Source organism: Coregonus clupeaformis, chromosome 1 (assembly GCF_020615455.1).
Source record: "Coregonus clupeaformis isolate EN_2021a chromosome 1, ASM2061545v1, whole genome shotgun sequence".
NCBI classification, from domain to species: Eukaryota; Metazoa; Chordata; class Actinopteri; order Salmoniformes; family Salmonidae; genus Coregonus; species Coregonus clupeaformis.
Genome location: NC_059192.1, coordinates 41,875,991 through 41,892,246, shown reverse-complemented (window position 1 = coordinate 41,892,246; position 16,256 = coordinate 41,875,991). Strand labels below are relative to the sequence as shown.

Sequence of the window (16,256 nt, the reverse complement as noted above, 5' to 3'; positions counted from 1 at the left end):
TTGGCTACAGTCATGGCTACACTCCTTTCAGCACAACAATTGATTCCAAAATACTTTCAGCATGCAGGAAGCTGAGCACCATAACATTTTCAATAAACCCACAACAGCTGTTTCATTTGTTGTTTTTAGAGAAATTCATTCAATGTGATGAAACCTTGTTTATAATATGATTTCTAGGAGGGGTGAAATATTCTGAGGCTGACCCCATTTGACCCCATTTGTCTGTAGGCCACACTTTGGACAAATGAATAAATAAACACTTACCGGTTATTCAAAATTTTTTATTTGTCACTTACAGTACAAAACACTACACAGAGGAAAACAGTTTCAGACAAACAGACTAGACAGACTGACAACAAAGTCAGTGTTTTATGTAGAACATTTGTTTGAAAGTGACTGGAATTAACAAGTGAAGGAATTAATAGATTTTCCCCAGATTTCAAAGGTTTAGAGTCAGAGTAATATATACCTTAGACGCTTTTGATTTTACATTACCTGATTCCACTCAGTAAGGGACAGAGGAATGTTTGATATACAGTATCTATGGTCTTTTTACTGGCTCATGGTCTGTTGCTCATAAATCCACTTTCCACCAAAGCAATTTTTTAAAGATATATTTCGCTTCATCAGTCTATCAACAAACACCACACCAGCAAAATGTTTGGGAATTGAAAGTGACCTGTAAACATTAAATATTAATTGGGATTCTGTGATGTACTTTCCTGTTTGATCATTTCCTGTTCCTGTTAAAGTCATCTGAATGAACGTATGGAGAGCGATGAATAGGCATGCTCTGCTCTGGGTTCCACCATTGAAATGACTGGAACTGAAATGACGGGCGCTGACAGACTGAAATGGCAGCAGGCCATGAGTTGCTTAGAGGACAGATGCTTGGTCAATGAAGGTAGCCAAAGTGATGTCTCTCTGAGAGAGGCCCCCACAGTCATGTGTGCTGAGTGTGATCTGGACCTGGGAGAAAGGAGAAGATGAAGTGTGGATAAGGATGGGCGACAGCAGGAAAGACATGGTAAATGGAACCCAGAATGACAGGAATGGGTGAGAATGAGACATACAGAGGGACATTCAAATGAAAAAAATGTCAAGTCACAACATACCTTTCACAACTAGTGATGCTAACAGGTTTGTCTATATCTATTTTACCCCAGGCAATCTTAGTGGACCTTGGGCGGGGGCTTATTGAAATACCTTGTTGTACACGTTAAACCACTCAGGGTGATGGTCCATCTTCTCAGCTTGCAGTGCCACACTGGACATGAAGCCAAAGGCCTGTGATAAAATAGCAGATTATACTTCCAAGTCCTTACTGTCACAATCAAGTAATATGCATTGTATAGCCTACAGCCATTTATTAGCAAGTTTCTTATTTTGTTTGGTCACGTGACGTCACATTGTCCGAAAAAAATCGGTGCCTGTATTCAAAACGCATCTAAGAGAAGGAGTGCTGATCTAGGATCAGTTTAGACTTTTAGAACATAATGAATAAGATAGCATGGACAGAGAGGACCTGATCCTAGATAATCACAGACGCTTTATGAATATTGGCCCTGAGCCCTAGATTGAGTATATTGTCCAAGCCTTTCTGACCTGGTTAAAGTCTTTGAAGATGAACTCTTTGTAGATGGCATCCCTCCCAACCACCTCCACCCACTGGGCATTCCGTAGCAGGGGGAGTAAGTGGTCTCTCTCCTCCTCACTCAAACCCTGGATTTTACTGGCCTGGAAGAGCAAAGCAAACATTCACCGGGTGCCAATGTGAAGGGGGCAGTTGCACAAATGCAAACTGTGATTGGTTGCAGAGAAGCTCATCTGGAATCAATAGAGTGTTGCATAGCATTCCTGAGGCCTGTTCGTAAGGGCGCAACGTTACAGAACATTCAGATAGAAATGTGTTTTGTAGAACAAGACATGTACAATTACCTGTTATGTAGAATTGGGAATTGTGTCAGCTCTATTAATACAATTTATTTCTGCAACATTCTGAACGTTTCACCCTAACTAAAAACACCCTGGTTTCAAAATGGGGGAGGCTTCATTGCATTCTCTGTATCGCTTCAATAGAATTCCCATAGAGATAGATAGAGGACTCTAGTGCCCAAAAGCCCGTTTTAGCATGGGTAGAGGACTTTCACCATTTGGAAGTAGTCAACTGAGTGGGACTTCCTATGGGTTAAGGAAGGATCACATAATTCCATCCAGATCACCAGGAGGGATCAGCCAATTAATTATACTTGTGATGAAACATTCCATAACTGCAGGTGGCAGTAAATCGCCAACCTTGACTTTATACCTGTTCAAACACACTCTATCTGGCAGTGTGCACGCTTTCAGTTTGTTTGCCAACTCATTGAAGTAGTAGAAGAAGAAAATGGACTACTTCAAAATGGAGATGGCATCAAAGGCGCTGCCCATGCTCTCACAGACACCATAATAGGACAGATATAACAATGCAATGTCTATCTAAGTCTATGGGAATTCCACAGCTCTGTCCACATGATGTAGTATCACATGAGCTTTAAACTCAGTTCATTCTGAAAGGTAAGTCAAAAAGGAGGGTTATGTCAGCTGCAGTTGTGAACGGAAAAGGCACAGGCTATGTAGTGCAATAATAAGCAAATCACTCATCTTCAACAAATTTGTGTTATAGATTAAAAGGCATGCAACTGAATGAATGAAGGGGGGTATTTTTAAGAGGATTTGTCAATGCCCACAAATGAACCGTCATGGTGTTGAGCCAACATGGACACAAAGCAAACATATCTCAGCAACATGCTAATCTGTTCTATCTGAGAAGCGCTGACAGATTTTGGGGACAGCGCATTGAGCACAGGCAGACAATAACCTGAGGCTTCAACCTAATGTAATTCAATGATTGGCTGCATAGAGACTGTTCCTGTCAGGAAAATAATATGTTTTATAGCAAAACAACAAATATATACACTTTAGGTGCCATCTCTCATGTTATAAGACTGACACAGTATTCTGTTCGTCAAATATTATATTTGGCACAATCAAATGATCAATCAACAGTAAAAGCTCATATTGCTTCATCTTCAGTATCTATTGAAGACAGCAACATAACTATGCAGTATGCCAACAGGTGTGTCAGGCAGAATACAGTTGGCACGTGGCTGTAAGAGGCGTCCTCTGATAACATTGAAGCAATTCACTCACCATGGTCTTTGGCTGTTCTCAGAGAGACAGAGGGCTCTGCTTCTGCTCGTTTCACTTGCACAGAGCCAATCTGCTATTGCAGTTAGCAGCTGGAATGCAAGCGGGGGTCCTGTTTTAGCTGTCCATGCAGAAGCCTGAAGAGAAATGACCTCTGCTGGTTATACTGCCCAGCTTGTCTTCAGCATGGCCATCATCATAAAAATAAACGCCATTTCTCTAGCCAGTCTTTATGAGAGAAAATTGAAAAGGGCATCCATGTAGGAATATGTTTTCTTTGTGAAAGAATGATGAGACATTATGGTCTCATATAGAACAGCACTCACTGTAAACAAAAATCATTGATTGATGTCATTCACATGAGTGTAGGATAATAACGTTCAATAGTTTACTGTGATGAAGAAGTAGACTTCGCTAAATGAAGACCCATATGTCAGAGCGAGTCGACGGTTACCTCTGTCCCACTGTCATGGTCCAATGCAGGTCAAAGTTTAATGAGTTGCCCTACTGTGAGATAACCCCTGTGAACTCAGCCCTCACAGGGAGCGCTCAGGGAAATGAACTAGTTAATGAAATGAACAGAGGGAGAGGATGTGACAAGTGATAATGTTAAATGGCTGAATGAGTGTAGGAAATTAATATGCTGCTTCAGTGGTTTGGTTTGGTTTGGTTTGCACTGCAAAGGATTTGTTCATGTGCATACATTGAGTGGCTAGACCTTAAGGTAGATGGGTTTGGGTTGAGTAGTGGGGGATGTTATACTGATAGAGGGTTGTTTGAGCTCTCTTCTTTCTCCCAAATGACATCACCTTAGAATGTGTCTCCCTCTCATCTGTATCTCCTTGTGTGTAAGACAGACCCTGGGATGGTACAGCAATAGAATCTCAATACCAAAATAACAACGCACACATTCATGTTCATATTGCATGGGTTTCAAATGTGTGGGTAAAACCTTTAAGTGACATGTACTATGAATACCCACTTCATAATGCATTATAAACACACGTATAACTCCTTATGTGACTGTTCATGTTGTCTTATCCTCTCAATCTGACCCAGAAGACACTCCAAGCCAAATGAGAGGAACTACTCTACATGCATGCATGCATACTGCCCTTTAAACACTGTTTGTATCTGTAGCTGTCATAAAGATGAGTGGCAGTGGAATTGTTTTGTAGTAGGAAATGGAGCCCAGAAGAATTCTAACACAGACCCTATTTTTGCTCCTTCTTACAACTGAGCTAAATGAAGGACAGCATAATGCAAAGTCGTATTCAGGTGAGTGTTCTCATTCAGGGGTAAGGGTGCTAGAGGTGGTCTTATTTTGATGTCCAACAGAGAATGTATAAGACTGCGTATGCATAGGCATGCTATTTACAGTGTCTAAAGCCTGCTTTGTCTTTATGATTCAGATAAAGCTTTTTAATGTCATTGTAAATGACTGTATCAGTATTTTATGAATCCATTGTTTTTAGGACTGCCTGCATTGAAAATGGACCTGGCATGGCTTACGGTCCATAACCTGCTACCAACCTAAGTTGATGTCCTCTACACCTCTGATTACTGTTACAAGGTACAGTGTCTGTCTATAAATTCTACAAGGTTGAAAAGGGTAAAAAGGTCAACTATAGATTTAAAGAGAGGTAACAATATCTTTAGGTAAAAATGTAAAAAGACAGTTTCATATTTTAGCTTCGTTCACAGGTGTAACAATGCTCAGTAAATCTGGTCCTGAGTGCACATGCTTGCATATTTGTATGAAACAAAGAAAGTCATACATACAGTGTTTGATGGTGACATCATGCCCAAACATCACAAACCTGAGACTTTAATTAGTATGCTGAACATTCCAGATAACATCATGATTTGTAGGTAAATCACTACACATTCTAGTTCCTTGTGTTTCGATAATTAGAGTCCTCTCTCATAGTGGATTGGCTGCAGGTCTGTAACCTTCCCAGATCTTGACACGGAGCAGAATATACTGCATTGGCATTCTGATGATTGCATTTGCAATCCATGAGATTATTTACTGGGGTGGGAGTGTAATCCTGACCTGCTTTCTGAGACTGACTGATGCTTCTGCTGAAATTACCTCGCCGCGTATTGATCAGAGGCCCTTTTTGGGGTTAATAGGAGCTGACACTCCAATAATGATGGAAAGAGCCATTAAGCCTGCGAAGATACCGGTGGAAACCTCAGAAGGGATGTTCTACAAGAAGAGGCAGTGGCCGTATTTATAAACAATCAGAGCGTTACAAGACATCAGGGAAGAGCATTGACATTTGGGGGTCACCCTTAAACATGCTCCAAGGGATCTGGTTTCACAGGACAAGGCAGGGGCAGGTTTCTCTTCTCCTCTTCAGTTGAGGTCTAGTCTTGGACTTCCTATAGATCAATGCTGAGGTCCCTAACCAGAGTGAGCCACTATCGATATCCTTTTCCCCTTTAAAAAAACACTCAAAGTGATAGCTAGAATGTCATCCCCCAGTCGATCAATAGGAGCTTGTAATGTACATTTGGGGGGTGAAACTGGAGACATACAGGATACAGCTGAAGGCTGCACTACTGGCTTATGGACACTAAGTGTCCCCCACGAGCTACATTGATTCCTGTGAGGACCCTTCAGAGGGGATAATAATAATTAGTCATTTAGCAGACGCTCTTATCCAGAGCGACTTACAGGAGCAATTAGGGTTAAGTGCCTTGCTCAAGGGCACATCGACAGATTAGAACCAGCGACCTTTCGGTTACTGGCACAACGCTCTTCACCACTAAGCTACCTGCCGCCCTAGCGGAAATGACCATTTACCACTAAGGTCAAAGGGAAATTCATACTAATGTGTACTGTAGTAATGTCGAGTGAATGTAATGATGAGCGGGTTATTCGTTGCCTTTGCATCTTCCCGCTATTGAGTGCATTGTTGTTGATACAGGTATAGAGTCTCCCATCAATGTCACCTGCTACCATACTGTGCATGTCAGTCCAAGTAACAACAATTTGTGTGAATTTCCTGTCATTTTGAAAACAAAATATTTAGAACAGCATCCTTTTTTAAACTTTAGATACTCATACTTTACCGCAAATTATTTTTTCAGAAAATCATTTTACTGAAAATGTCCAATCAATTGGACAAGATGATTTAAGATATGGACTTTTTGTGTTTTTATGGACTTGTTGTGACCACAATTATTTAGTACAGTGGATGATACCTGTTTAATATGGCAAATGTCAACAAAAGTGAAGTAGACAGTACTAATGTACTTGTGAATCCTTCTAGGAGTAAGGCTAAGCCTGAGACTTTGATTTTCACAGTTCCTAAATGAGTCAGCAAAGAGGAGCCCTGTTGTACACTTCTATTGAGAAGTAATTCTCTCTCCTCTCATGGGACAAGATGTGTATCGATTAGATAAGACAGTCTTTCTTGAAGCGGATAAAAGAAAAGCTTTTCTGTTTGTTTTGGATGGTGCTCTGCACAGGAAAGGGATTGTGGGTAATACATTAGGGAGCGTGGAGGGATTAAGCCGTAATGGGATTTTGAAAGCGTCTCTCCATAATGTACACTCTACTTAACAATATTGCAGATTATGTTGTGGATCAGACTTTTAAGGCCAAGTAGCCATTATCTGGCAGATATATGGCTAGTGTGACAGCACCCCCCACAGTATGATGAGCTTCCATTAGCTTCACTGTCCGGTGATTATAGTCAGGCCCCATAGGGCTCTCACAGCTTTAAGTAATGGGCTGGTCATCAGCAGAAGCTAAAGGCACAGGGAGCAGGTTAGAGTTAGCCTATGCAATTTAAAAGTTAACTTTAACCCTATCAGTCCCGAGACCCCAGCAAAAATCATATTTTAATTAATCTGACTTTCATTTATCTGCATGTTCAGCCCTTATATTTAGCCTCACAATGAAGTGTTTTACTATTTTATTTCAGGACAACCAGGGCTACAAGTAGAATGCAAAACAATTAGACATAAACAGTTGCATTCATTAGTTTTATTGACAAATATCAATAAATCAAAAAAAGGTCAGGCGGAAGCAAAAAATATATATAAATACATTTCTATGAATGCTGTGTACAGAAATGGTTTGCTCAGTGGGAAATTAGTTTGGCGTTTGTGAGCTTATTACAGTATTATAGACACTATGTCCTAGGCTATAAAATCTATAGCATCCATGAATATTACAGTGGACATGCAAGTCCACTCTGTATTTTATTTGAATTTATTTATTTAACCTTTTTAAGTCATACTGAGACCAACATCTCTTTTACATGAGCCCTGAATTAGGCTACATAAATTACAGAAAATACACACATCAAAATATGAATACAATGCAAGCAGAAAGAAAAACACGGTCATAAAAAACAAACACATTCATCAGTAATAAGGTCCTCAATCAGCTTTCTGAATTGCCCAAGAGACATCAAAACATCAAATGTAAGAATATTTAGAAGATTGTTACACAAATAAGGTGCAAGAAAACAAAAAGATGATTTACCTAACTCAGTAAAGACCAAAGGAATTTCCAGAGTTAGCCATCCCTGAGACTGGGTGTGGTAACTCGTATGTCTAAAGTTTGGTTGTGCTGTGCTGTGATGGGTCGGGTCTGGTAGAGCTGTGCTGTGATGGGCCGGGTCTGGTAGAGCTGTGCTGTGATGGGCCGGGTCTGGTAGAGCTGTGCTGTGATGGGCCGGGTCTGGTAGAGCTGTGCTGTGATGGGTCGGGTCTGGTAGAGCTGTGCTGTTATGGGGCGGGTCTGGTAGAGCTGTGCTGTTATGGGTCGGGTCTGGTAGAGCTGTGCTGTTATGGGTCGGGTCTGGTAGAGCTGTGCTGTTATGGGTCGGGTCTGGTAGAGCTGTGCTGTTATGGGTCGGGTCTGGTAGAGCTGTGCTGTTATGGGTCGGGTCTGGTAGAGCTGTGCTGTTATGGGTCGGGTCTGGTAGAGCTGTGCTGTGATGGGTCGGGTCTGGTAGAGCTGTGCTGTTATGGGTCGTGTCTGGTAGAGCTGTGCTGTTATGGGTCGGGTCTGGTAGAGCTGTGCTGTTATGGGTCGGGTCTGGTAGAGCTGTGCTGTTATGGGTCGGGTCTGGTAGAGCTGTGCTGCTATGGGTCGGGTCTGGTAGAGCTGTGCTGTGATGGGTCGGGTCTGGTAGAGCTGTGCTGTTATGGGTCGGGTCTGGTAGAGCTGTGCTGTTATGGGTCGGGTCTGGTAGAGCTGTGCTGTTATGGGTCTGGTAGAGCTGTGCTGTGATGGGTCGGGTCTGGTAGAGCTGTGCTGTTATGGGTCGTGTCTGGTAGAGCTGTGCTGTTATGGGTCGGGTCTGGTAGAGCTGTGCTGTTATGGGTCGGGTCTGGTAGAGCTGTGCTGTTATGGGTCGGGTCTGGTAGAGCTGTGCTGCTATGGGTCGGGTCTGGTAGAGCTGTGCTGTGATGGGTCGGGTCTGGTAGAGCTGTGCTGTTATGGGTCGGGTCTGGTAGAGCTGTGCTGTTATGGGTCGGGTCTGGTAGAGCTGTGCTGCTATGGGTTGGGTCTGGTAGAGCTGTGCTGTTATGGGTCGGGTCTGGTAGAGCTGTGCTGTTATGGGTCGGGTCTGGTAGAGCTGTGCTGTTATGGGTCGGGTCTGGTAGAGCTGTGCTGCTATGGGTCGGGTCTGGTAGAGCTGTGCTGTGATGGGTCGGGTCTGGTAGAGCTGTGCTGTTATGGGTCGGGTCTGGTAGAGCTGTGCTAAGTGGGCCTGTTCTGGTATCATGGGAGGGAAGTTGTAGGGGGAATTGAAGAGGGGGGTGTGGAGGGCAGTGTGGCCGGCGATGCTCCAAACTCTGCGTGGGGCCTCTTTTACTGTATACGGCTTGGGCATAGCTCAATGTATCTGCATGCAGTTCCTGGGAGAGAAGTGGTGGGCAGTGTTGCTGGCTGTTCTCCAGTCTCTGTGAGGCGCCACCAGATGCAGGTCTAAAGGAGCATCTGATTTGTCTCAGGGAGTTGGTAGCTGGTCTGTTGCTCCTTTGAGGTGAGGTGGACTGGCCACCCAGAGCAACATCCTTTAATGTCCTGGTGAAGGTGGGGACTGTCTCTCTGTACAGGTGTACATTGTTTTAAATACAGTCCAGGCTGAGGGTGGGATGGTGGGCCAGGTGTACGTTTGGCCATAGCACACAGTCCCGAGAGAGGCTGGCATTTACCCTCTGGATGGTGTCAGGGTGGAAATCTCTCCTCTGGAGCAGGGTAGATATTACAATCTTAGCAAGGGGGAAGATAGTGAAGGCCCTCTCTATCACTCCCCTTAGTGATGTGACCACCCTCTCCTGTTGGGCACACAGGTCACTGGTCCCCATGTGAATGATGATATGGCTTGGGGAGCTAAGCTGGGCCACAGTCAAGAGCTCCATAGCGCTCTTTGTTGTGGGGCACCATAACGTTGCCACCTTTTTATTCGGGCAAGGTTTATTCTCTAATATAAACGTTCCATTGCAGTCCATCATTAATATAATGTCTGGTTTCTCATCAGGTCTATGGCGGATGGCAGGAGTGATGGGAGGAATTACAGGCCGTGAGATGGGGATGGAGGGGATCAGCTGGGTTGGCACAATGGTTGGTTGGGTTGGTAGGTGGGTTCTGATTCAGCTGTTGGCTTGGTCCTGGATTTTTGTGGGACTCTTTGTAGAGTGGATGGTGGTGGCTGAGAAATTCCTGCCTTAGCTCATGTAGCTCCTTCTGCAGGTCCTGCATGTGGCTGGTGTCTGTAAGATGCTGTGGTACTGCAGGCGTCACATGTGAGAGAGGCATGCTCAGGACTGTGTCTGCTGTTGGCGAGGGAGGGAGTGGGACACTGGGGACTACATACTGGGGCACAAAGGGAGTGGAGGCTGTTGTAGGTAGTGACAGTGGAGAGGTTTTAAGTTCAGCAACAATAGGTTTTATTTGGTCAAAGTAGTGGAAACATTTATCCAGACTGGCCTCCGAACCTTGTGCCGTTATTATAAATATTAATGTTACATTTGCGGGTGATATCAATGTACAGTTGCCTCATTGATCTGTTTTCTGACATTTTAAGTTCATTGTTGGTCTTGTGGAGAGCTGTTTGCCAAGCATTAGGGTCATCCGTGTAGAACAGAAGGTCTCATTTTATTTGCTTGAAGTCTGCCCTCAGAGTCTCTGGGGATTCTCTTAGCAATTTATTTTTGAATAAATTTTTTCCTGACTCACTTGTAACAATTTCAGGATAAGTGATGGCAAGGTCTCTGAAACAATGCTTAGAGAATGCATCCATCTTCATCTCCATGGTGACCTCTTTAAACAATGCACTCTGCTCTAGAATTATGTTCATGTGCCTATTGATGAAAGCACTTATCTAAATAATGCACCTATAGATAAATGCACTTTTAAAATAATGCACTTTTATGAATAATACAAATAAATATATTAAATGTGTTTTTCAATTAAACAACACATTACACATAAAATATACTCTCTCAATGTTCAGAATGTTCCCACCTCCTTTCCAAGTGCTCTTTTGCTTGTTTGTTTGTTTGTTTGTTTGTCTGAATGCTTGCATCACTATCAAGGCCTGAACAATCCTCCAGAAACCCCTCAGAAATCCTTCCTCTTTCTCCCTCTGTTGGTTTTGTGTTTGTTTATCTGTGTCCTAATTCTTCTTGTTGTCCTTGTTGGGTTTACAGTCCCCCAATCCCACTCCTTCCTTGTGTTGCCTGATGATTCAGTAGATGAGCCTTGCAAGAACCAAGTCGATCAATCTCTCGAAATCTCTCCAAACTATTTTTGCACAAAATGTTACACAAAATTCCTCTGGATGTGCAAGAACACTAAAATAACTAAACTGTTCACATATAATAAAATAATTTAACAAAAAATTGCAATTTAAGGAGGAGCTCTTCTTATTTGCTGCTGCTCATGGAATCGGTTGCTAGGAGACTTGTGTTGCATATACAGTACCTCAGACCACAAGTCACCTGCCTGGTTAATGGAAGCTACAATGCTTCCAGAGTGGTTTGTAATATAGTGAAGATTATTAAGTATTAATTAAACTAATATACATGACTCAAAGTCATTTTAGGATCTAATTTCCATGTCCAATGCCGTTTTTGAGTGTAAATTGATCCCAACTCTGTAAGCTATTTAGCTGATAATAAAGATGACTCTACTGTACAGTACATATGAAAAGGGTTTTAATTACTTTAGCCAAGACATGATTTCCTTTCATATCAAATTTCTATCTTGAGGATAAGGAACTAGGGCCAACGCACCATACCCACATTTACCCCCCATGTTTGGAGAGTAATATGGGTTTTTAATGAGTGACTGACAGAGAGGTTGGACTTTTTCAGAAGTGATCTAGTGCGCATTATCTGTTCAGAGTGGGTGTCATAGTGTCTATTCAACCACGGATTAAATGGCCTCTCATTGTTTGTTTTTCCACTCTACGACAGACAGGGAGCACCGTGTTTGCTGTCCCCTCTGCTTTGAGGCTTCTAATTACATAGCTGTTTTCAAATTCTATAAACAACACATTGCACAGAAATTAAGATACTCTCTCAATGTTCAGAATGTTCCTTCCTCCTTTCCAAGTGCTCTTTTTCTTGTGTGTTTGTTCGTCTGAATGCTTGTTTGACTATCAAGGCCTGAACTATCCTTCAGAAATCCTTCCTCTTTCTCCCTCTGTTGGTTTTGTGTTTGTTTATCTATGTCCTATTTCTTCTTGTTGTCCTTGTTGGGTTTACAGTCCCCCAATCCCACTCCTTCCTTGTGTTGCCTGATGATTCAGTAGATGAGCCTTGCAAGAACCAAGTCGATCAATCTCTCGAAATCTCTCCAAACTATTTCCACAAAAGAAAAGTATCTTCCAATTACTCTAGATGTGCAGAACACATCAATGCACTAACATGACTAAACTGTTCACATAAAATAAAATAATTGTACAAAAAAATTAAATTTAAGGAGGAGCTCTCCTTAAGTACTGCTGCTCATGGGATTGGTTGCTAGGAGACTAGTGTTGCACATACAGTACCTCAGACCACAAGTCACCTGCCTGGTTAATGGAAGCTACAATGCCTCCAGAGTGGTTTGTAATATAGTGAAGATTATTAAGTATTAATTAAACTAATATACATGACTCAAAGTCATTTTAGGATCTAATTTCCATGTCCAATGCCATTTTTGAGTGTAAATTGATCCCGACTCTGTAAGCTATTTAGCTGATAATAAAGGTTTTAATTACTTTAGCCAAGACACGATTTCCTTTCATATCAAATTTCTATCTTGAGGATAAGGAACTAGTGCCAACGCACCATACCCACATTTACCCCCCATGTTTGGAGAGTAATATGGGTTTTTAATGAGTGACTGACAGAGAGGTTGGACTTTTTCAGAAGTGATCTAGTGCGCATTATCTGTTCAGAGTGGGTGTCATAGTGTCTATTCAACCATGGATTAAATGGCCTCTCATTGTTAGTTTTTCCACTCTACGACAGACAGGGAGCACCGTGTTTGCTGTCCCCTCTGCTTTGAGGCTTCTAATTACATAGCTGTTGTCAAATTCTATAGGTCAAAGACATTTGTTTGACCAATTTATTGTAATTTATATTCTATATTATATGGCTATTATCTTTCAATTTAGCACATTAATGTGTTAATGCAGTGGTTTAACCCTTCACTGTTTCTTACTAAAGGAGACAGTAGTCATAATAAACCACTGTAGTAATTGCAGATTTTTGCTGATACAAAAGTATCTGTAGGTGATTCATATGATTTATATGATTTCACAGATTACATGATTTCAAGATTTGAAACCTATCCAAGAAAGCAATATCACTATTCTGTCTGTGCCCTGGCCGCTGACACATGTTAGCCTACAGCACATAGGTATAGTAATCCCAAAAGCATGCTGTATCATTGATGACAGTCCACTCCATTCAATCCATCTTTGTTTCCTTGTTCTGTTACAAAGTAGCCTAAGAGAATGTTCATTTTTGGATACCTTAAGGCTTAGATTACCTAGATTGACTGCTCTGTGATGGATTGGTCTAGAGTTTCATATTAGGGCTGTTTGTCCCTCTAGGGACCCCCTGTGACACTGGTTGGGTAACAGAAAGCCACTGGGGAGCCTAGAAACAGACGATAGGGAGAAAATCATTTGAGCTGGCCTGGAAGAGGTAGTCAGCCCTAGTCAGATCCTGTTTTGATAGAGAGGTATATAACACTCCTGACATGGACATCCAGACAGGGCTGTGATGTAACCTAGGAAGTTGTTGTCTGGTTTCTCTGTTCAGTTCAGTTAGAAAGGCTTTGGGTCTTTTAAACTTGATTAAATTATGAATTCATCATTTGTATAGTTCTATTTACAAGGATGATTTAAAAATATATGTTTTATTATTTTTTATATCTTCCAAATTTACAAGGGAGGTCCATTCTCTGCTTCCTATCTGCACAGGCCTCCCCTGAGACTCTTAACATTTTGATTGTGTTGCTGACACTCATTGCTCTCCTATGTGTCATTGCTCCCTACCTGTACAGGTACTGTATTTTATTAATTTTACAGAATACTTTCTAAATGCTCCTTGTTTTCTGTTTACAGGAGGTGCTGTATGACAAAGCTTATCAAGACCATTTGCTGCAAAGGCCCACAATATGCAATGGATGTAAGTAATAATAGTCATATTCACTTATTGCAATGCAAATCTCAAGTTAGGATCTAAAGGGGCAGTGCAGTCAAAAACGTGATTTTACTGTGTCCTGCTATCTCTCTCAGAATGACCTTCTTGATCCAAACCAGTCAGGTTTCAAGACTGGTCATTCAACTGAGACTGCTCTTCTCTGTGTCACGGAGGCTCGCCGCACTGCTAAAGCTAACTCTCTCTCCTCTGCTCTTATCCTTCTAGACCTATCCGCTGCCTTTGATACTGTGAACCATCAGATCCTCCTCTCCACCCTCTCTGAGTTGGGCATCTCCGGCGCTGCTCACTCTTGGATTGTGTCCTACCTGACAGGTCGCTCCTACCAGGTGGCGTGGCGAGAATCTGTCTCCGCACCACGTGCTCTCACCACTGGTGTCCCCCAGGGCTCAGTTCTAGGCCCTCTCCTATTCTCTCTATACACCAAGTCACTTGGCTCTGTCATATCCTCACATGGTCTCTCCTATCATTGCTACGCAGACGACACACAATTAATTTTCTCCTTTCCTCCTTCTGATTACCAGGTGGCGAATCGCATCTCTGCATGTCTGGCAGACATATCAGTGTGGATGTCGGATCACCACCTCAAGCTGAACCTCGGCAAGACGAAGCTGCTCTTCCTCCCGGGGAAGGACTGCCCGCTCCATGATCTTGCCATCACGGTTGACAACTCCATTGTGTCCTCCTCCAAGAGTGCAAAGAACCTTGGCGTGACCCTGGACAACACCCTGTTGTTCTCCGCTAACATCAAAGCGGTGACCCGATCCTGCAGGTTCATGCTCTACAACATTCGCAGAGTACGACCCTACCTTACACAGAAAGCGGCACAGGTCCTAATCCAGGCACTTGTCATCTCCCGTCTGGATTACTGCAACTCACTGTTGGCTGGGCTCCCTGCCTGTGCCATTAAACCCCTACAACATATCCAGAACGCCACAGCCCGTCTGGTGTTCAACATTCCCAAATTCTCTCATGTCACCCCGCTCCTCCGCACACTCCACTGGCTTCCAGATGAGGCTCGCATCTACTACAAGACCATGGCGCTTGCCTATGGAGCTGTGAGGGGAACAGCACCTCCTTACCTTCAGGCTCTGGTCAGACCCTACACCCAAACAAGGGGACTACGTTCATCCACCTCTGGCTTGCTAGCTCCCCTACCTCTACGGAAGCACAGTTCCCGCTCAGCCCAGTCAAAGCTATTCGCTGCTCTGGCACCCCAACGGTGGAACAAGCTCCCCCACGACGCCAGGACAGCGGAGTCACTGACCACCTTCCGGAGACACTTGAAACCCTACCTCTTTAAGGAATACCTGGAATAGTATAAAGTAATCCTTCTTCCCCCACCCCCCATAAAAAAAAGAAAGAAAAAAAAGTGGTTGTCCCACTGGCTATCATAAGTTGAATTAACCAATTTGTAAGTCGCTCTGGATAAGAGCGTCTGCTAAATGATGTACATGTAAATGAGATAAAAACAGTTGCATTGGATCTTTAACCCTACTATGTTCTCTATACAATATATTATGTTTCTACATCCAAAACATCACTCATCTTAAAGAATTCATTGTCCTCTGGAATCAAAACTCAACTTTAGCTTAGATCTACCAAATGCATTGAAATGTTTTCATTAACTTATTCTTTGAAGTTTGAGAGGCATTTGAAATTATGCCTCTCAAACTTATCCAACTTATCCTCTGTAGCTCAATTGGTAGAGCATGACGCTTGTAACGCCAGGGTAGTGGGTTCGATCCCCGGGACCACCCATACGTAAAAATGTATGCACACATGACTGTAAGTCGCTTTGGATAAAAGCGTCTGCTAAATGGCATATTATTATTATGCCATTTGTGAGATGCTAATATGATCATTGATAAAAAATGGTAGCAGAGTCAGCAGACCTACATTAGAGTGATAGATCAAGCATTGTATATATCCTCTTATTTTAGTCCATAACGTGACAGCCTGACAGGTTCCTGTGTATTTTTGGAGAGCATGAATAGCTCCTCTCATCTTCTCGAGGAAGAGGCCTTCATCTCCCATATGCTCTCATGATGGCAGTCAGATCCATCATATGGAATTAGTGCTCGTGTCTTCCTGCTCTGGCCCTCCAAACTGCTGCATGGAGGCCAACAGGCCAGGGTAATCAAACTGGGAGGGCAGAAGGCCAGAGTAATCCAAGCCTGTTCTTCAAAAAACAAGGAAGTAGTGGCCAACTACTACTCACCACAGACAGAAAGTCCAACTCGATCCATCTGACTCATTTTGTTACTCTGTAACTGCAAATTCAAGTTTTGTTTGGGTTTGTTACACATTAGCAGAGGCAATACCATCAAGTAAGCATGATTTGACTATAGTTTCTATTACAAACAAAATCA

The 16,256-nt window shown here is 42.7% G+C and overlaps 1 protein-coding gene and 1 long non-coding RNA gene across 2 annotated transcripts; one reads left to right on the top strand and one right to left on the bottom strand.

The window, feature by feature from the left end:
- Positions 1-265: 265 nt before the first annotated feature.
- On the bottom strand, positions 266-3,288 carry LOC121568866 (pterin-4-alpha-carbinolamine dehydratase). Its single transcript, XM_041879332.1, has 4 exons — positions 3,193-3,288; positions 1,606-1,737; positions 1,207-1,287; positions 266-969 (listed from the first exon to the last, which is right to left on the bottom strand). The coding sequence occupies exons 1-4, from the start codon at positions 3,193-3,195 to the stop codon at positions 877-879; spliced, it is 309 nt and encodes a 102-aa protein (XP_041735266.1). The 5' UTR covers positions 3,196-3,288; the 3' UTR covers positions 266-876.
- Positions 3,289-3,398: 110 nt separating this feature from the next.
- Positions 3,399-14,131, top strand: LOC121568875. The gene is made up of 4 exons (XR_006001301.1): positions 3,399-4,467; positions 4,665-4,762; positions 13,788-13,851; positions 14,092-14,131. It is a non-coding gene; the product is annotated as an uncharacterized LOC121568875 (long non-coding RNA).
- Positions 14,132-16,256: the final 2,125 nt, after the last annotated feature.